Consider the following 23,860-nt stretch of genomic DNA (forward strand, 5'->3'; position numbering starts at 1 on the left):
CTGTTGTGTTGGTTTATGACCATCTGCCCATTCTTCCTGTTATGACACAACTTGTGAACTTTTACTGGGAATGGTGAAAAGTAAATTCACAAGTTTTACACAATGAATTGCTGAAGAGGCCTTTTAAAGTATAGAGTGTGCATTGTTTATGGAAGGTGTTTCCTATTGGGTCTGAGTGGCAATTATATTCATTTATTTAATTTGTTTCTAGGTTTGTCTAGTGTTTCTCTTGATCCACCCAGGCTCAGCATAAAAAAAGACATACTTACAATTATGGCTAACACAACGCTTCAAATTACTTGCAGGTAAGGATACATTTTAGATTCAGATTTCCTGTGTCAAATATCATTGTTTATTAAAGAAAAAATAATTTCCATACAGCAGAATTATAATAGAGTTGTCGTAATTGTGTATAAGTAGTGAGGTTTCTAAGAACTAATGTAATAATGAAAACATGAGGAAGGTCTTCTCCGGAAAATACTGTACAATTTTGCTGGCATTTTTTTCCTACTACCCTCTGCCAACACACACATACACACACACACACACACACACACACACCCTAATAACCAGTATAGCACCTAGCATATATTATGTAATACACATTCAATAAATATTGAATGAATAAATGAAATCTTTAGAGTTAAAGAAGTTTGGGGACATATTTGTTATACTCAGAATGGCTCTTAGACATCTGTTTAGCACTTTTCAAGAACTTTATTTTATGGTAAAATTCTGACTGTAGTAGCAATTTTATATTCAGTCATTAATACTGCTGAGTGCATGTCATGCTCTGGCTTGAGGTTCTGGCATGTCTCTTTCACCAGCTAGCAAGAAGTCATGCTCTTGATTTTTGCTAACTGGGGAAATAGGCCTCTTTGAGAAGAAGAGGAGGCTTTTAAATTTTGCTTTCCAGCCCCTACCTCAGGAAGAAAAGTAGAAGACTTCAGGGTTTAATGTAGTGATTATGCATGACAGACCCAGAGGCTTCTTGGGACCAGTGTGGTTTTGGCAGAGATGGTGGGTAGAGGTGACCTTGCCCCCTGAGAAGAGTGCTGATCGTCCACAAAGAACCTTGTGGAGCTTGTTGCCATTGTTTCTGCTTGATGAATGCCAAGTGTTCAGCACAGTGACACAGATCTGTTTTAGCTTGCCGAGTGTAAAGGATACCCTAGTTGCCTTATCAAGGGTAGGTCGCCAATACCCAACCCTTGGGAAAAACATAGTAACAGGTGCCGTTTGCTTAGCTTTGCTACTTCAAGATGCATTTCTCAGCAGATTTTCCTCTTACCCACCCTTAACAACAAAGGTTATTTAAAATTCCCCAAGATTCTATATATACTCCTCTTATGTCCCCAGAAAAACAACGGAGTGTGTTAAAAGTAACTTCATTAATGTAGCTGCAACTTCGTGGAAATTTCAAGTTCTTTAAAGAAGGGTCAGTGATGTTACATTCTTCTTGATGTTGACTGTCTTCCTTGGGGCTTTGTAGAGAAATGCTGCAATGAAAGTAATCTGTGCTTTAATGCCATCCTTCCAAGGTCCTACGAGGCCCTTAGACAGTTGCATCCCCTTCCTTCCTAACCTCACCTCTTACTCTCCTGACTGCCCATTCTTCTCTAGCTACTCTGGCTTCCTTGCCATTCCCCGAATACTCCAGATAGGCACCCACCCCAGGGCCTTGACACTGGCTGTTCTCTCTGCCTGAAACTCTGTTCCTCCTGATATCTATACGGCCCACTTCACCAAGCCCCCTCCCTCTAGAACTCTTCACTTATTTCTTTGCATCTTCTAGACTTTCCTCATAGTATTTATCACCACCTTTTATACAATATATTTTACTTACTTTTTAAAAGTTTCAGCTTTATTGAAGTTTACTTACTTTTTTACTGCCTGTCTCCTCCAACTAGACTGAAGTTCCGTGAAGGCATTGATTTTTATCTGATTTGTTCACTGCTGTATTCCCAGTCTTCAACAACGTTTGACACATAACACATGCTTAATAAATATATGTTGGATGAATGAAATAAGTAATAGAAAACTCGGGAATCCTTATAAGTGATTTCTGAAGCTGAGACTCTGGCTTTTTGTCATTTGTCCGTATAATCTGTCATTGTTGGTAGAAGGCTATGAATCTGTCTGTTGAGGAGTTTGTATAAGTTTGAGAACTAAAACTTCTATTTTCTTAGAAACAGTCTCATAGGCATTTCACTTGAATACTTGCTTGGAATGAATTTTTCAGGGGTCAGAGGGACTTGGACTGGCTCTGGCCCAACAATCAGAGCGGCTCTGAGAAAAAGGTGGAGGTGACGGATTGCAGTGACAGCGTCTTCTGTAAGATGCTCACCATTCCAAAAGTGATCGGAAATGATACTGGAGCCTACAAGTGCTTCTACCGGGACACTGACATGGCCTCCGTCGTCTATGTGTATGTTCAAGGTAAGTGGTTAAATGGAATTCACTTCCCAAGTTAATTTACCAGTTACAAAACACAACAGGTGCAAAGAAGAATCCGGACAACAAAGGCTCGCTCTAAAGGCTCTCTGCCAACAGGAATCTACAAAATTCTTCCCTCCCAAGGCCTCCTCTGGGTACAAGACTCAGTGATTTGTTCTGCAGCTTGGGCCTTGCTACACTATTGCCCAGTTGATTTGGTTCTGATCTTTGTTTCTAAGGGAAATCTGTGTTCACAGTTGGCAATGGAGATTTATAAGAAGTCTTCTGATGTTTGAGAAAAAAAAAACCCTGAAATTCTCGAAAAGGAAGATTCAGGGGAGAATTACAGAGAGGTTTCTGTGGAGAGATAGGTTATCTACAGCAGATTCGGAGATTTCCCCAAGAATGCACAGGGAATCAGCCAAAGGCTCTGGAGCTATTTTTGTTCATAGGAACTTTTCTTTTCCCACTTAAACTTTATATAATACAATTTCCATACACTTGTGCAAATAAAGTCACTGTCTCAAAAGACCTTCTGAGGGCAGTGTGTCTTTCCTTTGCTTGTGTGGTCTGAGATCTTGGATGACATGCTCCATCTTTCTATAGTTTGCAATTTGGGATTTACACTGTGGAGGCCAACTTAACATCCATGTAGGGTAAACTCCATGTCACATGGATTTAGCATTTATAATCTGAATTATTCTTTCCTTCGTGTTTCAAAAATCTTATGTTAACTTAAGAAAACCTGACTTAACTAATGAGATATGAATCATATAACTTGGGTGGGTATAAGTCTATAGTATAGTATTTTGCTTAGATATACTAAATATTTTTCTTTTCGGTAAAGATGAGCTTTTTAGACATTTTATTTATACATTGACATACCTCTGTACATCCCAGAGAATTTGAAGCAGGTGAAGATGGCTTAGACTTTTTTCCAGAAGCATCTTTTACAGAACAGGAATTTCATCAGCTTTGGGAGACACACTTGCATATCTCCATTTGCATTTCAGTAGTGCAATATGGTCAGTGCAAGGGAGGAATGGGGACCACATCAGAATAACGTATGTCACTCCTGAATTGCACAATATTTGAGAATTACTTTTGCCCAGGGTAAGCACAATCCAAGGTAGAATTTCGTGCTCTCCTCCTCCCCTCTGCAGAAGTTGAAAGAGACAAGGCTCAGATCTTCGAGAATTTCTGGCTCCTTTTGATCTGGCAGTCTTGGGAGATCAGGCTTTCTCAGAAGATTGCAAGGATTTCCTGCTTTCAGGCTGTCTGGAAATACTACAAGATGAACCTCTCCCATAATATCTCGTTATTTCCTTCTTCCCAAGTCAGGAAACCTGGAGACATGTGAAAATTCATTTCATGAGTTACAGTAAATATTTTATTTTGAGAGGATGGGTGGTTGTTTGGGTTTCTTTTGTTTATTTCCTCTTCTTGGGATACTGAAATAGAATTGATTTACTGAATAGCTTTAGTCTTACGTCAAGGGGTTAATTTAGCTTCCAAAGACTTGCTCTGTAAGCAAGCTATGTAATATTTCATAGCATGCAGATGAAAGGTAGGTAATATTAAGAAGTAGCAATCCCCAGCACTGTTTATTTGTACACTGCCTGTCTTTGAGTATACCATCAAATTCTGCTTCCCGTCTAAGCCTGGTGTTCTAGGAGGTGAGTTGTCCAGGATTTTGGTCATGAAGTTTAACAGTGGAAAAGAAAACATTGAAGTATTCCCTATGGACGGTCCTTTAATATCCTCTCTGGTCCCCACCTTACTTCCTTAGTCTTCTGACCCCATTACCTCCAGCAATGGATGGAGCCGGGAAGTGGGTCTTGTTCTCGTAAGATAATGGCTATGGCATGTGGTGGCTGGATTGGCTGCCTTTCTGTGCTTTCCAGCTGGGAGGGAAATCAAACTTCTGCTCTTGCAGGGAATTAGCTGCTTTTCTCCCCTTTGGTTTAATTAACTCTTTCTTTACTTGAACCAACCATCCTGAAGAGCTCTGAAAATGCTTGGTCAGGTGTGTTGGGGAGAGCGGCATGAACCATTATCTCTCTGAGATTTCAAGCATGGCTTCATACCCATCAACTCTATCTCTGGGAAAAGGAGTCGTTTCCCAGCAGCGTGTTAACATCATACGAACAATGTTTGAACGGCATTAAAATCTCTTTTGTTTTTTTCTCAGTCTTTGCCATGGTGGCTTTTCAGGTTTTTGTCATTGAAGATATTAATGATTGCTGAATCTTAAACTAAATGCAATTAAACAGTAAACATAAACAATTTAACTATTCAACATTATTATATAAAGAATCTTATATCTAGTCTTCACAATCTTAAAATACTCACATGAAACTTTCTCTTGAATTATTGAATTAAAAATGGTTAGTTATTTCTTTACTTTAAAGAGTCTTTGGGAGCCATTAACCTATTTTCATGACAGTTACACTATTTGCCTTAAGAGAGAGAACATTAATTTTTTAACATCAATAAAACTCAGTAGGTAAACTATACAGGTTTAACTTTAAATTTACTTTAAAATTTATGTACATGAAAGATGTATAGTGCATATGAAAATGAAGACGTATGCTCCTTCACTTTGAAAAAACTGTAATGATCAATCTGCTTAAATGTGGAACCTATAAAGTACACTCTACTTGTTGATCATCAGTACACAAGGAGCCAGTCTCATTCTGGGAGTTTTCTTCCAGATTTTTCACACACACACACACACACACCCCTCCTGTAACATAACCTTGGAGCCAGATATTTACCAGCAGACCTACCTCTGGATTCCTTTGCCTAGTGTGAAATGTCTTTCCCAATAGTTTACTTCTCTGGTTAGAGTTTATGAACCTGAAAGATGACCCACTTTTCTAGTAAATGCCATTAACTAATGGAATTACATTTTCTTCTAGATTACAGATCTCCGTTTATTGCTTCTGTCAGCGACCAACATGGAGTTGTGTACATCACTGAGAACAAAAACAAAACTGTGGTGATTCCGTGTCTGGGGACCATTTCAAACCTCAATGTGTCACTTTGTGCAGTAAGTTACATCTTCTTTCTTCATCTCTTACCCTTTCATAATTTTAAGCTAGTATTAAGATGGGTAGCCTGTTTATAACATTATATATATTATAAATATATATATTACATGCATTATATAGCATTAAGTCAACAGTGAGTTTTAAAGGAAACTTTAGGAAGGGTCAAAATGACAATAAATAAAACCAATTTGTATTCTTAAAATAAGATGAATTCTTTAGTGTTCATGGTTTTTACTTTTGGATAGCACTTGATTAAATATTTGATGTTTCTTTTTCTACCCAGAGGTATCCAGAAAAGAGGTTTGTTCCTGATGGGAACAGAATTTCCTGGGACAGCAAGAAAGGCTTCACTATTCCCAGCTACATGATCAGCTATGCTGGCATGGTCTTCTGTGAAGCAAAAATTAATGATGAAAGTTACCAGTCTATTATGTACATAGTTGTGGTTGTAGGTAAGAGGACAATTCCTTTCTGTATCATTAATGTCAGACAATAAAGATTAGCTTCTTATATTAAGATTCTGGAGGACAAGAGATATTGAGAAATATATTATTTCAAGATTTGTTTTTAAGCAATTCATTACATCTGCTCTTCTCTACCCAGTAAACCTATGTGCAACTGAGGTTTTTCTCCTTCCTTACCAAGACCAAGGATGAATAAGAGTTCTGTTATGGGAGCGTATTTTTTTGGAAAATTCAATGTTCAGAGCATTGCTTGGCATCAAATCTTTTAACTATACCTATTTTATGGAAAGTTTGGTAACCCCATTGACTATTGACTTCTCAGATTTTACTGCTTTTCTATCCACTGGGCTACAACATCTTTGAGATCCCTTTAGGGCTGCTTTGTGAATCTCTGTAGACCATTTTCCTGGGAGTTAACCAAGGTTTGGGGAGGCCCTCAGGGAAAAATGATGTGACACATTTTGAAGTTGCATCGTGTCTGAAAAAATGTGTGCCAAGTTATAGATTTTGGTTTCCCTCTCACTTTCTGTTTTTCCAATTTACTTGCTCCAGGATACAAGATTTATGATGTGGTTCTGAGCCCCCCTCACGGAGTTGAGCTGTCTGTTGGAGAGAAGCTTGTCTTAAATTGTACGGCAAGAACTGAACTAAATGTGGGGATTGACTTCAACTGGGAATACCCTTCTTTGAAGGTAACACTAACAATTCAAAGCCAGACCTCCAAATACTTTGATAATAAGCTCCAACGACGTTTGCTTGAGAGAGATAGGGACCTCTTTGGCCAGATAAAATGTAAGGGCCTTAACTTACACTAACACACACACACACACACACACACACACACACACACACACACACATTTTAAGAAAACTGTAGGACATACAGCACCCATGGAAAAAAAAGATGCAAAACCAAGAACTCTGTCCAGGCTGTGAAGATTAGTTTTCTTTAGGGGATTATGTCTTTCTAGGTTGCATTATTTCTCTGTTCTCCAAAGTCCTTGATCTATTTTCCCTTTAAGGGAATTTCTTTTCAAGAGGTGGCATGAGACTTCTCCTTAAACAGTGGTCATATTTCCTTGTGTTTCTGCAGTTTATATTGAGCTCATTCCCATTATGTGAGGTTTTAAAATGCCTGATTCGGTTGATTCTATTTATTTCTCCTGAAACCAAATGTATTTGTCATCAGCATGATGATAAAAGTTCAGAAGTATCTATTATTAGCATTAAATAGTGTTCACTGAAGGCCAAGACTTTTGTGGGTATCTAGAAGCTACCAGGGAATGTTATTCTGGACTTTGGAAGTTCACTAAACTCTTTTTCAGCATCAGCATAAGAAACTTGTAAACCGGGACCTAAAAACCCAGTCTGGGAGTGAGATGAAGAAATTTTTGAGCACCTTGACTATAGATGGTGTAACCCGGAGTGACCAAGGATGGTACACCTGTGCCGCTTCCAGTGGGCTCATGACCAAGAGGAACAGCACATTCATCAGGGTCCATGGTAAGCTAAGATTTCCTCTGGAATTATGCTCTGCCTTGAAAAGTGAGATGATTTCAATAAATTTAGGTCAGCTAGTGATTCCTATTTTGCTCGTTCAGAAGGTGTGTTTGAGCTCTTGCTAGGAAGGCCACTTGACCTCAAGGTCAAGAGCATAGCTTGGGTTCAAATCCCAACTTTAAAGATGAGATGAACTGATGTAGTAAGGGCTCACTACGTATTACTTGTTGTTGCTATTATTATTATCACTATAGTAAGCAGAGGGTTATTATCTAAGATCATTTTAAAATTTTCATTTGATCGCAAGGCTGAGGGGCTTCCTTGAATAAGCATGGGCCTTGCAATTGGGGAAACCTGTATTTAGTTACTTTCTGTGGGGCTTTGAGAAAATAACTTAATTTCCCATTTATTCTCTTTCACTCACATAAACGTCTCAGTTTAGATGATAATTTGTATGGCATCCAACTTATAGGCCTTCATAAGGGGTTGGATTTTATAATATGGGAATGCATAGAAGGGTTTTGAGCAGAGAGAGACATGCTCTGGCTTATGTTTTTTATAGGCTCACTATGTGGGTTATTTTAATGTGAAATACTTTAGGGAAGTAAGGGCAGAAGTAGAGAGACTAGTTAGAAGGCTAATTGCAGTCATCCGGGTGAGAGATGGTGGGTGGCTTAGACAAGGGTGGTAGAAGTGGAGGTGGTCAGAAGTGACCTGATTCTGGATGTATTTTTGAAGATAGAGCCAATAGGGTTTGCCTGTCGATTCCCTGGCTGCGGGGTATAAGAGAAAAAGAATGGAAGATGACCTTTGCGTTTTTAGTGTGAGCAACTGAGTGAACGGTAGTTTTCTTAACCGAGACAGGGAAGATAGGAAGAGGAGTAGGATTTGGGGACACAGGGTTGGGTGGCTTCATTTGGAGGTGCCCACTAAACATCCAAGTGGAGACTTTAATATATTAACCTAGAACCCAGGGAAGTCAGGGGCAGGAGATATAGATTTAGGAGGAATGTGTAATTGACAAGAGGAAGGTGTTGGTAAAGAGAAGAGGTCGGAGGACTGAGTCCTGGGGCACATGGGAGGTATGTATAGGGTGTCATGGGAGCAGAGGAGAAGGAGCACCCAAGGTCCCGTGGGGGACGTAGGGAAAGCTTCACAGAGAAGCAAATGCTTGAATTGAGTGAGATCTGAGTGCTCGGTAGACTTGTGGAGCAGACTGGGGAGAGAGAAAAGCTAACGCAGAGACCACAGGTGAGGGAGAACCTGGGGTGGGACCTGTAGAAGGGTGAGATGGGGACTCTCTGAACAGCAGTGACTCAGACCCCCAAGGTCTTTGACTCTTCACTTGAAATGAAAAACTAAACCAAATGGCCATTTATAAGAAGTTGCCATTTATGAGAAAAATGATTTTTATTTTCTTCCAGAAAAACCTTTTGTTGCTTTCGGTAGTGGCATGGAATCTTTGGTGGAAGCCACCGTGGGAGACCGTGTCAGAGTCCCTGTGAAGTGCCTTGGTTACCCTCCTCCAGAAATAAAATGGTAACGACTGGAAATAAATGCAAAGCCTTGTTCCACGTGAAAGCAGATCCTTAGATCGGACTCATTTCTGGGATTTGTTTTTCCCCACAGGTATAAAAATGGAAGACCCATTGAGTCCAATCACACAATTAAAGTGGGGCACGTACTGACCATTATGGAAGTGAGTGAAAAAGATACAGGAAATTACACTGTCATCCTTACCAATCCCATTTCAAAGGAGAAACAGAGCCACGTGGTATCTCTGGTTGTGAATGGTGAGTCCATTCAGTTTTCCTTCTCTTTATCTATTATAAAGAGTATGATTATGTCCTCCTGAAGAGCCAGGCCACCATTCCTTTGGTATCTCTGCCTCACTTACATCATGAGTAGCTCCAGTGTATAAAAATGATCCAGGACAGTGCGGCTGAAGTGAGATGTGGGGCAGTATGCTCTGGACATGTTTGCTTAAGAGGCCATGTGAATGAACCATTTGGTGGTCGAACTCGAGCCTAAAGTAGATGGTGCAGCCAATGGCTAAATGCTGTGACATAAGAGTGCCCACAGGGACAGTCATCAGGCTCCAGTTGCAGTACCTTTGAATTGTGCTCCTGGCATGCAAATGTTTAAGACTCTTCTTGGATTTTGTGGGAAGCTGCTAGTTTGATTTGGGGGTTGATGTATCAGTGATGCACAGGCAGATTCCAATGCAGAAGGCTTTTGCAGGTGGACACTGTTGGCTGGTTGGAAGTGTTTTAATTTTTTTTTCAACAGGAGTCTGGGATCTGACTCTGAGGCTGTAAAGGGGGAGATATTAAGTTTTTGATTTAAGAATGATTTGAACTTTATTTTTCCAAACTGAAAGATACTTATTTACAATAAGTACTCCGGGTGGGGAGGAAAAGGGCATCATGGTCAAGTAAATGTGGGAGATGCTAAGTTGATGGACATAGTCTATTGCCATTCTCCAGTGGTGGGTGGGAGACATAGAGTAGCCAAGGTTTAACAAACTTATTTGACCAGAGCAACCCTCCCCCATACATCCATTAATATCTTGCTCCAAACACAGGTTGGGAAATGCTTCTCTGTTGTAATTCTTTGTGCTTTCTACTGTCATGGCAGATTAAAACTTCAGGATCTTCTCATGTGACATTAAGGTGCTTCCCTGTATATCCTGCCAAGCTCTGTATGTCTGCTGAGCTTGGCTTCATTTCTTTGCTGGGACATCAGCTTCGGGGAGTATTTTAAAGATAACAGGTTCCAGAAATGTCACTTAGGAGCCACTTGGGTGTAGGAGTTTGGGGAGTATAGAGAAGCTGGGAAGCTGAAAAGTAGGGTGGGGAGAAGGAAAGGAACAAGAAATAAAGATATAAAAATGGACAATGAATAACTCTATCTCATTCATCCAGGAAGTCACTAAACGTTTGATTCACCCTAGCATTTACCCTGCTCTATAAAACAAAGATAAAAAAAGAAGTCAAGGTTTGAAAGTATAATGAGGCTTTAGGTTGGTAGTGATGAGAAGATAGTTTCGCATTAATGACTTTGGAGCCAAAAAAAGAAAGAGAGAAAAAAGGGAGAGAAGGAGGAAAAGACAGGGAAGGAATGGAGGGAGGAAGGGACGAAAACAAGAAAGGATGGGAGAGAGGAGGGGAGAAAGGAAGGAAGGGGAAGAAGGAGGGAGAGATGGAGAAGCAGGCGTGGCGGGTGACCTTGGGCAAGTCATTTCACTTTTAAATTTTTCCCACGTGTAAAGTGGAGGACAGTAACGGTGGCTGTGAGGATTAAATGAATTAATTGATGTAAATGAATTAATTGATGTAAAGCACTTAGAACAATGCTCAGTACATAATACATGTACCTACTGTATTATTCACAACTATTTTCTTCCTGGAGCCTTGTCTGATCTTGTGAAATTGGGAGGATGAGGAGAACTATCTCTGTAATGTAGATGAGAAAAAGGTGAGGCACAGGGTGACGAGACTGGCACAAAGTCACTCAACTTACTAGTTTATTATTATTGTTATCATGAGTATCACTAGAAGTCAGGTGTCCTGTTTCCAAATCTAGATGTTCTTTGAAAAAGCAAATGGGGGCAAAAATTCTATGCTTGGAAAAACACAGGCTTTAGTTGCTGAAAACTTCTACTTTCCATTCCTCAAAGCTGATTGACAATTCAAAAGCTGTCTTTCCCATCTCCAGTCCCACCCCAGATTGGTGAGAAATCTCTGATCTCTCCCGTGGACTCTTACCAGTATGGCACCTCCCAAACGCTGACGTGCACGATCTATGCCGTTCCTCCCCCCAGTCACGTCCACTGGTACTGGCAGCTGGAAACAGAGTGTACCTACCAGCCCACGTGAGTAGGGCCACACCCTTTTTTTTCCTGCTCTTTTGCATTAAAAAAAATATTTATTCATTTGTTTTATTTTTAGATTCCACATGTAAGTGATATCCTACAGTATTTGTTTTTGTCTGGCTTACTTAGTATGATAACCTCTAGGTCCATCCATGTTGCCGCAAATGGCATTATTTCATTCTTTATATGGCAGAGTAGTATTCCACTGTATATATGTACCACATCTTCTTTATCTATTCCTCTGTCGATGGACATAGCCAAGCTATGATATGACACCATTCTAAGCCAAGAAGACTATCTCTAAGAAGGTTATCCCTCAAGTGGTACTCTTAATCTCCTTCCGTCTTTCTCTGTGCTTACATCTTTAGGAGATGTCGTTCCTTGGGGTATCACGCTTTGAGATTAGCTAGCTCTCTCTTCAGGTTGGCCCTGATGTCCATCTCTCTGAATGCAGTTTCTTTGCTCACTTTGTTAATTGCCAGTCTTTGGTTTTTCTCCTTATGCCAATCAACCGGTGAATACCACAATCTCCTTATCTGTGAGAAGGTACATCTCAGAGGAAGTGCCGATGGGTGCAAGGGAGTGGTAGACCTCGGAGCCTCAGGCCCGGCTTATCAGGTCCTAACACAAGTCCAGACATCCTTAGGAAAAAAACAACAACAAGTCACCCACCACCACCCTAAGCAGTTCACTTCCTGTTGTTGTTTTTGAGATGGCCTCTCTTAGTTTCTTCCTCAGATGCTGACCATTTCCTACACAAAGGCCACAGTCCCAGGGAGATTAAGAAGCCCAATGGCTTCTTAGTTTCCTTGCCTTCCTTTGAACTAAATTAACTTGAATTGTCTTGTCGATCCAATTTATGAATGGAGGTTTGTTCCCAGAATAGCTGCTTCCCTCCTGTATCCTGAATGAATCTACCTAGAACCTTTTCCTTCATTGCTGAGGCCTATTTTTAATTGGCGCCAAGTCTTGTAACGTGGTAGGGTGCGTTGGAAGTTATTTCTAAGAACGTAATAACCGAAGTCTGACTCCTTTCCTTGCTATTGATATGAATTAAAGAAAAATTAAGTCATGATATCATCTGTTACCTCTTTCTTATAGCCAAGCTGCCTTAACGACAAACCCACATACCTGTAAAGAATGGAGAAACGTGGAGGACTTCCAGGGGGGAAACAAAATCGAAGTCAACAAAAATCAATTTGCCCTAATTGAAGGAAAAAACAAAGTGAGTTTGAAGTTCTTTAATCTGAAAATCTATCTCTCTTTTATGGAAGGATGGAGTGAAAGCAGGGTAAAATAATATCAATGTGTGAGGAATATTGGCGATTGATCGTCAAAGAAATTGGATGATAAAATACTAGCATATTAAGTCAGTTTGAAAACACCATTAACTTTTAGAAACACCATTGACTTATTGTTACTGTATCAGAGAAAAATAAAACACATATGCCATTAACTCTGTACATAGGATGTATGGTAATTCTGATTTTATAAACATGAAAATGAGAAAAGGTATGTGATGTTGTATTAAAACGCATTCTTTATTCCATGGTTTCCAAAGCTCATTTTGTATGATGTGTGAGCTGCACCAGCATAATTATAATTGCACAGATTTGAGCGTGGTCAGTGCTGTAGTCTGAATGGAGTAGGCAGGTCGCAGCAGTGGTGGGGATGCTGAATTTTAGTTTGAATGCACGTGCGTAAACACAGCCTCCATTGTTTATGGCCTGGGATTTGTTTTTTTCACAGACTGTAAGTACCCTTGTTATCCAAGCAGCCAATGTATCCGCTTTGTACAAATGTGAAGCGGTGAACAAAGCTGGGAGAGGAGAGAGGGTTATCTCCTTCCACGTGACCAGTAAGTGCTCTCCAGGGGCTGGGCTGTCTGATACTCTGTTGCCCTGGCCATTCCCACGAGTGGCGTGGCTTTAGGAAGGGGAGTTGGATGGCTAATTGATGCCTTTGTTCATAAAGGAGAGTTCCTCCGGTAGCTCCTGGGCTCACGTGAAGTCAGTATATCTGACTTCACAGGAGAGGGAGTATGGTTTCACACGTGCTTCTGAAGCTTAAGTCCTGCATCAGATTTTTGTCTTTGTCATCAGAGTGTAGCACAGTGCTTGGCTTAGAGAAGTTCAGTCAACATTTATGCGCTTGCTATTGAACAGCTGACAAGGTTGGGTTTTTGGGAGGCAATTGTAATGACATTGGATCAGTGCCTTCCCAATACTACCGACTTTGTCCATCTTAATTTTATGGCTCAGCTTTAGCTGACTGGATGGAATAAAATATTTCAGTCTGAGCTAATTCACTGTAATAAACATAGTTTTCCTGTCAGTGAGTGTTATATATTAATGAGGAATTAATTTTTTAAATCCCAAGTTATAATTATCTGCTTTGAATTGGGGGGGTGGTTAAATCTTAAAAACCGTGCTTAGAGCTCAAAATGGAGATTTCATATATATCTGAGGAATTCATTTACATTTCCAAATAATGTAGTTTGGTAGACTAATACATTTTGAATCTGGAATTGTCCAGTTTGGTTATCTCCTTGTATTCCATCGTCTGGGAATGCCAGAGCTTCACTTCTCTTGGTGCTTTATCGCAGACTGAAGGCAACAAGGAAGCAATAGTGTGCTGCCCAAGTTAAATCACTGTCTCCTAAGCATGGGTTTTACATTTCAGGGGGTCCTGAAATCACTTTGCAACCCAGCACACAGCCCACCGAGCAGGAGAGCGTGTCTCTGTGGTGCTCCGCAGACAGAACTATGTTTGAGAACCTCACATGGTACAAACTTGGCCCACAGGCTCTGCCCATCCACGTGGGAGAGCTGCCCACACCTGTTTGCAAGAACTTGGATGCTCTTTGGAGAATGAATGCCACGATGATCTCTAATAGCACAAATGACATTTTGATCATGGAGCTGCAGAATGCATCCTTGCAGGACCAAGGAGACTACATCTGCTTTGCTCAGGACAGGAAGACCAAGAAAAGACATTGCGTGGCCAGGCAGCTCACAGTCCTAGGTAGGGAGGTAACTCTGGACCATCCAGAAGCAGTTGGGATGCCGTAAATGTAATGCTTTCAGGGGCTGTGTGAAGATTGTCCTCTAGCAGCTTATGAAGTAGACCGGTGAGCACTTATCTTACAGAAAGTTCTCAAGGCAGAAGGAAGCTAATCATGGTGAAGTGATGTATTAAAAAGAGCAAATAACCCCATTCTTTCCAACCCTGATGGTGGGGTCACTCACTACTATCTGCAAGGGATTCCCCTAAACCAGGGAAGTTTCTGCCTCATTCTTGGGCATTCAGTTATTTAAATAGACACATATTTGTGAATGCCTACCGTGAGCTAGGAGGGTGCCGGAAGTTCATAGTGGCGGACAGAGTGAGAACACAGACAACTGCTGGGCTGTGGAGTACAGTGAGGTCTCTGTGTCCATGAGGACAGGGGTTGTTTCTGTTTTACTCTTTGCTGAGCTCCAGGCATAGAACATAGTGGCACATACTGCGTGCTTGATAAAACATCTGCTGCCTGAAGAGTGTGGTGATGGGGTTGTTTAAGACCTGTGAGAGCCTCTGGGAGGGATGCTGCACTCAGTGCCTGTACCTCTGTGGTACAGCTCACGGTCAATGAGATGAGCATTTTAGTGAGCAGAAAACTCTGTAAATCCCACACCAAGTCACTCTCTACACCTCCTCTAACCCCGTGCCTTGCACAAAATCCGTGCAGACACGGCCCTGTCTCTGGGAAAATCAGTCAAATTTGGGGAGTTTCTCTGTGCTATCTCCTTCCATTTTCTCCTCTCCCTAGTGTCCCTTCCTAGTTTCTAGGATGCATGTGTTCTGTTTTTGTTTTTGTTTTTAACTGATGGGAAGGGGGAACTGCCCAGATAAACTAATTTATACCGAAGTTTTAGAGGAATAATATTTTCAAAGGCCTTGACATATTTTCAGAGGTATTTTCAGACAGGCACTAGGATAGATTTTGCTAGTGTTGAGACTCTGGTGTCAGAAGAAGAGATGTTTTCGAGTGAAGTCATCCCAAGGCCCTTCAAATCACACCCCATATATGATCATGTTTTTTCTGTTCATCTTGGTGACTGGTCTGGTTTCAAGCTAATGAAAAAATTCAGAAAGAGATGTGAAGGAGGTTCCTGGCTTTGCCATGCCCAGGAAATACATGCTCACAATGAGCTGGTTTGCTCTCTAAGGGCTCCCAAGTTGTTTTCCAAAAATTATTCTTGGAAATAGACTAGAGTCCATTTGCTTAAGCCCCAGCGTAGTTCACCATTGAGGTAATCTAATTTTGCTAAATGTTGAAGTGGATTCTTCCAGCAGGATTCTTTTCGATGTTCAGTTGGTTTGGACAAGATATTTCCACAGCACTTTGATGATTTGTAGGAAAGGTTAAATCTAAAGTTGTCCTGTACATTTAAACGAGTACCTATGGGCTTCATTTTTTTAAAAATCTTTGACTTTCCTTAGAGTATCATTGTTTTGTCTGTGTTTTAGTGGAAATGCTGAGTTCAACTGTTTACTTAGTTATAAGGACGGGGATAAGTTGTTTAACCCCTTTCATCTGCAAAATAAGGCTCATACTGCCCACCATAGGGTTGATAGTGAAAAACAGAAACAGGACAAATGAGTTTTGTAAAAAGTACCAAATAAATATAAGGCATTCTTTGTTGAATTACACTGAAGTTATGTACTTTCCAAGAGAAACATGGCAGAATTCTTGTGTGTCACTGGCTAGAATTTATTTATTTATTTGGAGGGAAGTCAAGGGTGACAACTTTTATTTTGTGATGTGATTACCAGCTTGAATCACTAATATGAATGTTCAAAGAGATGCGGTAATCCGTCTGAACTGACTGACTTGTTTCATTTAACTTTACGCCATGAACAATGCTCCAGTTATCGACCTCTGTGTATTTTTGGCTTAGTAAATTAACAGTTTACTAAATGGTTTAATAGTTTACTGATATGAAAACCACTTCAAAACTTATAACTAAAGGTCCTATGATTTTTTTTTTTTGCGCGTGTGCGTAGAGCGCATGGCACCTACGATCACAGGAAACCTGGAGAACCAGACAACAAGTATTGGTGAAACCATCGAAGTTTCCTGCACAGCGTCTGGGAATCCCCCTCCACAGATTACGTGGTTCAAAGATAATGAGACGCTTGTGGAAGATTCAGGTGAGAATAGAGCATGTCGGTCTCTTTTTGGCTGCAAAATTTCCCTAGAGATATTAACTAAAATCCATATTATTTCTTTCTTAAAAAAATGATTTATTTACTCATTTATTTATTTATTTTTATTAAGGTATATCGATGTACAATATTATTTAAGTTGCAGGTGGACAGCATAGTGAGTCTCGATTTTTAACGATTATTCTCCATTTATAGTTATAAAATATTGACTGTATCCCCTGTGCTGTGCAATATATCCTTGTAGCTTATTTATTTTATACATAGTAGTTTGTACCTCTTAATCCCCTCCCCCTGTCTTGCCTCTCTCTCCCCTGTTCCCTCTCCCCACTGGTCACCACTACTTTGTTCTCTATATCTGTGAGTCTGTTTCTTTTTTGTTATATTCACTAGTTTGTTTTATTTTTTAGATTCCACCTAGAAGTGTCATACAGTATAAAATCCATATGGTTTCTTGATTTGTCTTGGGTAGAACAGAAAGCAATATTACTGTCCATGGTCTGGCTCATCTCATACACTCGGAACCCGAGTCTTCAGAGCCTGCTGAATTCTCGTGGAAGCCAGGGGTGCTGAGACAGCAGTTGACCCTGTATGACTCTTTTTAGACTTAGATAATAGCCCAAGATAAAGGGAAACATTTACATTAAAATTTTTTTTGTCCTGAAAAACTCTACCAGACTACATCATAAATCAAAACCATCATTTTCCCCCTTTCTCAGGCATCGTGCTAAAAGATGGGAACCGGAACCTAACTATCCGCAGGGTGAGGAAAGAGGATGAAGGCCTGTACACCTGCCAGGCATGCAGTATTCTCGGGTGTGCAAAAGTGGAGGCGTTTTTCATAGTGGAAGGTCAGTGGGAATTCATCGACAATCAGGTGGTTTTTAAAAATTAGCTTGTATCTTATATATACTCATATACTTTGGGCAGGAGGGTTATGGGTGGTTTTAATATTCTTTGTACTTTGTATGTTTTCTACTCTAAGTATATGTTATTTTAACCAGAAAACATAATTAATGCTATTTTAATTCTGCTCTCATCACATTTCTATCCCCGCAGTTCTCACTGTGGAAAAATTCTTAGCCAGGCGGGTGGAATGTCCTCCTTTCCCTGATTCTTTCTTCATATGAATGGCTTAATTAACTTGTTATGAAAATTATGCCTCGATATTTATTAGGTAGAATTACTGCGTAGTCATGAAAGTCAGTGCTATCTAGATAGTCACAAAGGTTCATAGTTTTTATTGGACTAAAGATAATTAAGATTCATTTGTAAACAATAGACCATTGCTTTTCTGAAATGGAAAATTTGGGGTTCTTATCTAAATGTGTATGCAGGAATGATGTGAAATCTGGCATTTTCTCAGATGGGAAAGGTGAATTTGTGACAGAATATTTTATCTTCAAAAGTGTATTCCTATGTCTTTTTAAAAATAACCCATCAGGGGACAATGAAACTGTATTATGTGGATGAAGGAATGGTATGCAAGGGGAAAAGAGAGGGGTGGTGATAGATGGAGAAACTGATGGATTTCTAGAAGCACTCATCCTAATTTGTCTCTCAAAGACTAGATTTTAGTCCCTTTAGTCTGTCAAATCTATGTTGCCAAGTATTACATCTCAATACCTTGACTTCTTTTCAAATCTATAGGCTTATTACCATTTTGTAAACTGCACTTGCAAATAAAGATTTCAAGTGACACGGTAGTTTTGTCACTTTCAAAGTGCTTCATGTTTTAGGCAGAATCCTAAGGGAGACTTCCAGTTCTCTCCCATGCTTTGCCTCAGCTCTGTTAGCTGTCTGCAGCTGGTTACCAAGAGGCCTAACTAGGTAACCTTGGCACAGAGATTATATTTACTTCTCACCAGAAGAGAATACTAAGAAAGGAAGAGGTAAATATTTAATGCTTCCTGCTAGTTTCCCAAATGTTCATATGGGAATATTAATGCACCAAATATATAGACAGTTGAATCTTTGAACTTTTTACTATGAACAAGCAGGCTTTTAAATCTCTATTTATAAATAGAGAACTCCTTCAGTAAGACCACCAGAGAAACAAAATCTACTTCCAAGCATACTTGGTGCTTGTCTCTCAACTATAACTCTTATTTTGCTAACTAATTAATTACTTGTCTTTCTGTCTTCTTGAGGCTGCCTGAGCCACTCTCACAGCTTGTGGCCCAGTTTGATTCACACTGTACTCATCCAATGGGAGACCCTAAGTGATAATTGCTTCCTTATCACCACTGTGCTAATCACTCTTGGTTGAAAGCCTCCTCTGGGCTTAATTTTCCCCACTCAGAGCTGTCCTCTGGGGTCCTGAACATCTGCAGCTTTCCTTGCTGACCTCCAGCTTTTTCTCTTCTCTTTCCTTTCCTGAGCATGTTTAAACTCATACTGCCAGGCCACGCCTGAGGCAGTCCCCTCAGCTCTTTCTCTTTCCTCACTGAGGCTCCTGCCACACAAGGATGGGGTAGTGAAATGTTAGCCAGTGTTGGACAGACCTTGTTTAACTCCTGACCATTCCATCAACTTGCTGTGTGCCCTTGATGAAGTAGCTTAGCCTCTCTGAGCTTGCTTCTCCATCTGAAAACTGAGAGTTATTGAGAAGACTGAGCGACATGACATATCTAAAGTGACGAGCATCTTGTAGGTGCCTAGTCACCAATAGCTCTCTGGCCAAAGGACTACATTTATTTCCCTACTTGTTTTCTTAGACAGTCCTTCCGCAAACTCCATACAGATCAAAATATAGACCAACAGCATAAAACCAAACATTTATTTTCCCCAAATAGAATACTTTTCTTCTCTATAGAACATGATCTGTTTTTTTTTCCATCAAAGTCTGCTCTTCTTCCAAATGCTTTCTGTTTGTCTTTTAGGACATTAATATTTCTCTGTTAATTACTTTAGAATTTTACTGTTGGAAGTTTTCATGAGCAATGTTTTGCAAACTTTAAATTATCCATTAAGAATATTATAAACTCCATTCAAGTTAGAGGTTTGTGACTACTATTGTCTAGGATTTTCCTGAGTTGGTTAAGATTGAGATTTTGCTTTAGTGTGGAACTTTGTTATTTTATATCAAAAGGTATGAGTTTCCAGTTGTTGGTGCTCATTCCTTTGTGTCTTTCCAGGTGCCCAGGAAAAGACAAACTTGGAAGTCATTATTCTAGTAGGCACTGCAGTGATTGCCATGTTCTTCTGGCTACTTCTTGTCATCGTTCTACGGACCGTTAAGCGGGTAACAAAATAATTTCCCTTCCGTCCCATGCACGTTGGTTTTCATGATTAATGAAAGCTGACTGGGGTTCTTTGAGTTGATTCTTCCCATTGTTATTGGCTCAATAGGCACAATTTTATTTCTATACAATAACCTTCTTACCCACTTGCTTTTGGCTGGACCACTGGGCTTTAATTGATAGAAGCAACAAGAGGAGAAATGGGCTTAGACTGTCTAGTGTAATTAAGATTTAAGAATTAAATTCTGAGCTCATTTGGGGGTCGAGGGGACACTGGGAGCAGAATTATAATAGGACTACTCTCACACACTATGAGCCGTTTAGAAAATGAGACACCAAGAATGGGGCTTCTATAAACAACAATAACAAGCACACGGAACAACAGCCAGATAACAGGGTGTGTGTGACTTGAAGGAGCAATGCTTTCCAGGCCAGTGGAGGGGAACTGAAGACGGGCTACTTATCCATCGTCATGGATCCAGACGAACTCCCCCTGGATGAGCATTGTGAGCGCCTGCCTTATGATGCCAGCAAATGGGAATTCCCCAGAGACCGGCTGAAACTAGGTGTGTTTTCAAGTGATATTAATTTGATATTGGGTTTACCAGGCCATCTCTTCCTCTTTTAGGCTGATGACAAATCTAGTCTATTTAAACGTTGGATCCTGGTTCAGAAAATGCATTCCATCTCTTGAATTTGAGTAATCGTCCATTTAGTCACTTAGAAGTAGGGTCCCTGTATAATCACCCAAAGCAGGACATTTAGAGGGGGAAGAGGGAGGTATTAAATCATTAAGCCAGGACAAGGGGGTCAACTGTACTGTCCATGATAAACTGGGATGTATGGTCACCCTGTCAAGTCAGAATCTTTGCCTATCGCTTCGGTGGTGAAATAGTCCAAGTCTGTTTTGTTGTTGACTCTAGGTAAGCCTCTTGGCCGTGGTGCCTTTGGGCAAGTGATTGAAGCAGATGCCTTTGGAATTGACAAGACAGCAACCTGCAAGACAGTGGCTGTCAAAATGTTGAAAGGTAAAAGCAAAATTCTATGGTGATGTATCCCTCTATCTGTTTCATCCCATCTTTAAACATGATGAAAGGCTTGTATCCGTGGCTCTGTGGCTAGGTGGGCCCACTAGCCAAACATGCAGCCAGACTATACGATGCCTTTGTACAAACTAGATAAAAATTTCCTCTCTTATAGACTCATGCCAGGGTCCACAGCCTGGCAGGCAAAGTTGGGATGGATCTGAGCTCCCCTACCGTCCACCTTGCCTGGGAGCCCTTGCACAGATCACAGCTTGTACAGCTATATTTAGTAGCCTGGCTATAGGAAAAAAATACCTTGGTTACATCAAAACTGTTTTCTTAGTGTACTATAGTGCATTAGTAAGAGAATTACAGACCATCAAGAAACAGAAAAAGAAATTTGATGTAATAAGTAAAAATAGCAGCATGCAAAAAACAGCATGTTCCCTAGAATTGGAATATGTAAAAGATTTTCACATATAAAAGACAATGTGCAAAATAAGAATGGTTGTGCTGGGAAAAAAAGGATTAAGGGGGACATTTTTAAAATTAAAATTTCATAAACAATTGTTAAGCCTAATTGTAATGGAATTCTGGTCTTGCCATTTTAATTTTGGGGGAGTGATGCGTATAAAGCTCTTTGCTAGAATTGTGATGTGCTTTCATTGATGGAGACAGTGCTACTGACCCTTAGCCAATGGGTCTTGTGCATTTTGAAGGCATCTCTGTCCTTTTGCCTTTTCTCCCGTGTGGCCGAGGAGTATGTAGTTTTGAGGTGGCTCATCAGGGCCTGAGGTGTGGACCATGTCTGTGCATTAGAGGGAAGTGTACCAGTCTGTACAGGATCAAACTCCCAGTCTTAGCCTCATCGGCCTCATGTGCCAAACTGGCTTTGCCAGCTGGCCCTTGTTAAGTTTCCTGCTCGGCACAGATTGGTGGGAACTCCAGCATAGCCCCTAACGCATGAGCAATACATGGTGTTGCTTCCTTACGAGGAAGCACTGAAATAATCAGGCCCTAAGAAGCATAGTAAACCTGATATGTGAAAACCCAGTTTCGTAAAAGGAGAAAATCTGGGCGTGAGTTCATTTGCAGATGTATTCTCCACTTTGCAAAAGACCTCACAATGGCTTCCTTCAAATATCAAACATTCTGGGTGCACTTAAAGAATTCGATTTAGAATTATAAAGTATAACTTATGTTTGTCTTTTAATGCAGCTAGCCTGTCAGTTGGGTTACAGTTGTATTATCCCTGGAGGGAAAGTTGCACAGATGCACACAGTGTGGCATTAATCCTCGTAAGGTAATGCCTCATGTATGATTTCCCTCTTTGTTTGCATTTGTAGAAGGAGCAACACACAGCGAACACCGAGCCCTCATGTCTGAACTCAAGATCCTCATTCATATTGGCCACCATCTCAATGTGGTCAATCTTCTTGGTGCCTGTACCAAGCCAGGGGGTGAGTGTCTATAGATGGCTCTGGCTGTGGGATTTTGGCATATACTTTTCTGCTGGTATTTGAGGGAAACCACCCAACTCCCATGGCCTTGGTTTCCTTAACTTAGGAAACTTTGGCAGATTCCTATATATAAATATATTTCATGGAGGTTTAATGGGCACTGTAAATTATTCTAGAATGTGAATTAAAAAATACTACAGCATTATAATACAGTTTGCTACTTATGTAATAGGTGTTCAGAAGAGAAGAGTAAACTTCCCTCCAAATTTGAAAACAAAGGACTTTAAGAGTAGTCCCCCCTAAAATGGAGTCATCTCAAGTGATTGTGTTGAAAAGCAAGTGGGTGGATTTTCTTCTGAAATTTTGGTTCGTCTTCTGTGGAATTGCCTTTTGGAAAAAGAAAAGTTACAACATAAGGGAATGCAGCCAGCTGATTTCTATGATCCTGTTTCCAGTGAAAGGATGTAGCCTCTTCTGTGATATTTTCTAGCTCATTGATATATTAAACACTTGGTGAGAAACGAGAGAAAATACAAATACATTTTCTCTTCTTGGTATGCTGTGCTGTCTGCAGGGCCACTCATGGTGATTGTGGAATTCTGCAAGTTTGGAAACCTGTCCACTTACTTAAGGAGCAAGAGAAATGAATTTGTCCCCTACAAGGTATGTCATTTCCTAACTCAACTGTGGTCACGTTGTAAAATGGAGAAAAACTCAAAGTGGTACAGGTTAAGTTTTTTGGTAAAATTCTGCAAAGAAATTGTGAGGAATCTTTTCATGTTACCTCTTGGCTGTTGTAACTTCCTCTTTTACCTTCTGGAGGACACATACCTCTCATGTTTTATTTTTGTGACTAATCTACTGACCCATTATAGATGATGCCAAGGACGGAAAGGTGGGTGTGAGTAAGGGTAGGGAATGACAGGTGGAAGGACAGCTCTGGATTATTCTGTCTCTGCCCTGGCCATATGTGGCCCTATGGAGTGTCAATCCCAGTGTCAAAAGCGCCCTAATGTTGGAAGTGTGTCTGAGTGAAACTTGTAACAAGGCCCTTATCTCTAAGCTAGAAAAGAGATAGGCTTTATGGAAGAAAATCTATTATGTAGAACACTTGCCCAAAATTTCAGCCCAGAGATTCCATGATCCTGAAATTGATGTCTCTCATCTTCTTTGAATAGTTACAATTGTTTCTATAGTTTAACTACATTGGAGAGATTTTCTGGTGTTCAAGGAGTTTGTTCATCGGTTTCCTTATAGACTAAAGGGGCACGGTTCCGACAAGGGAAAGAATACGTTGGGGAGATCACCGTGGATCCTAAACGCCGCTTGGACAGCATCACAAGTAGCCAGAGCTCAGCCAGCTCCGGATTTGTGGAGGAGAAATCCCTCAGTGATGTGGAGGAAGAGGAAGGTACCTGCCATTGCTTCCTCTGCGCCGAATGCATGCTCTTGTAGGAACAGACAAGGTGACAGGGTGTTACAACGAACTTTGTCCTGGAAGAGTCCAGTATTACCTAATATTTGAAAGAGACCTAAATTTCTAGGAGGCTTTCATTCAGTCTCCCCAAAAGTGAGGGGCGGAAGGTCTAAATAAGCAGC

The 23,860-nt window shown here is 40.5% G+C and overlaps 1 protein-coding gene across 3 annotated transcripts in view; it reads left to right on the forward strand.

The window, feature by feature from the left end:
• Positions 1-23,860, forward strand: part of KDR (kinase insert domain receptor) — a 60,221-nt gene that overhangs the window by 17,238 nt on the left and 19,123 nt on the right. For all 3 annotated transcript variants that reach the window (XM_059922963.1, XM_059922962.1, XM_059922961.1), the window contains 20 exons: positions 212-305; positions 2,243-2,439; positions 5,358-5,488; positions 5,773-5,941; positions 6,506-6,645; positions 7,278-7,455; positions 8,877-8,991; positions 9,082-9,245; positions 11,170-11,326; positions 12,428-12,551; positions 13,076-13,184; positions 14,009-14,350; positions 16,376-16,522; positions 17,254-17,385; positions 19,672-19,778; positions 20,207-20,342; positions 20,700-20,804; positions 22,148-22,261; positions 22,836-22,924; positions 23,519-23,672. In XM_059922963.1, the coding sequence (XP_059778946.1) occupies positions 274-305; positions 2,243-2,439; positions 5,358-5,488; positions 5,773-5,941; positions 6,506-6,645; positions 7,278-7,455; positions 8,877-8,991; positions 9,082-9,245; positions 11,170-11,326; positions 12,428-12,551; positions 13,076-13,184; positions 14,009-14,350; positions 16,376-16,522; positions 17,254-17,385; positions 19,672-19,778; positions 20,207-20,342; positions 20,700-20,804; positions 22,148-22,261; positions 22,836-22,924; positions 23,519-23,672 (2,842 nt within the window). In that variant the 5' untranslated portion in view covers positions 212-273. The remainder of the gene's footprint in view (positions 1-211; positions 306-2,242; positions 2,440-5,357; positions 5,489-5,772; positions 5,942-6,505; positions 6,646-7,277; positions 7,456-8,876; positions 8,992-9,081; positions 9,246-11,169; positions 11,327-12,427; positions 12,552-13,075; positions 13,185-14,008; positions 14,351-16,375; positions 16,523-17,253; positions 17,386-19,671; positions 19,779-20,206; positions 20,343-20,699; positions 20,805-22,147; positions 22,262-22,835; positions 22,925-23,518; positions 23,673-23,860) is intronic.

Source organism: Balaenoptera ricei, chromosome 5, assembly GCF_028023285.1.
Source record: "Balaenoptera ricei isolate mBalRic1 chromosome 5, mBalRic1.hap2, whole genome shotgun sequence".
Classification (NCBI taxonomy): domain Eukaryota; kingdom Metazoa; phylum Chordata; class Mammalia; order Artiodactyla; family Balaenopteridae; genus Balaenoptera; species Balaenoptera ricei.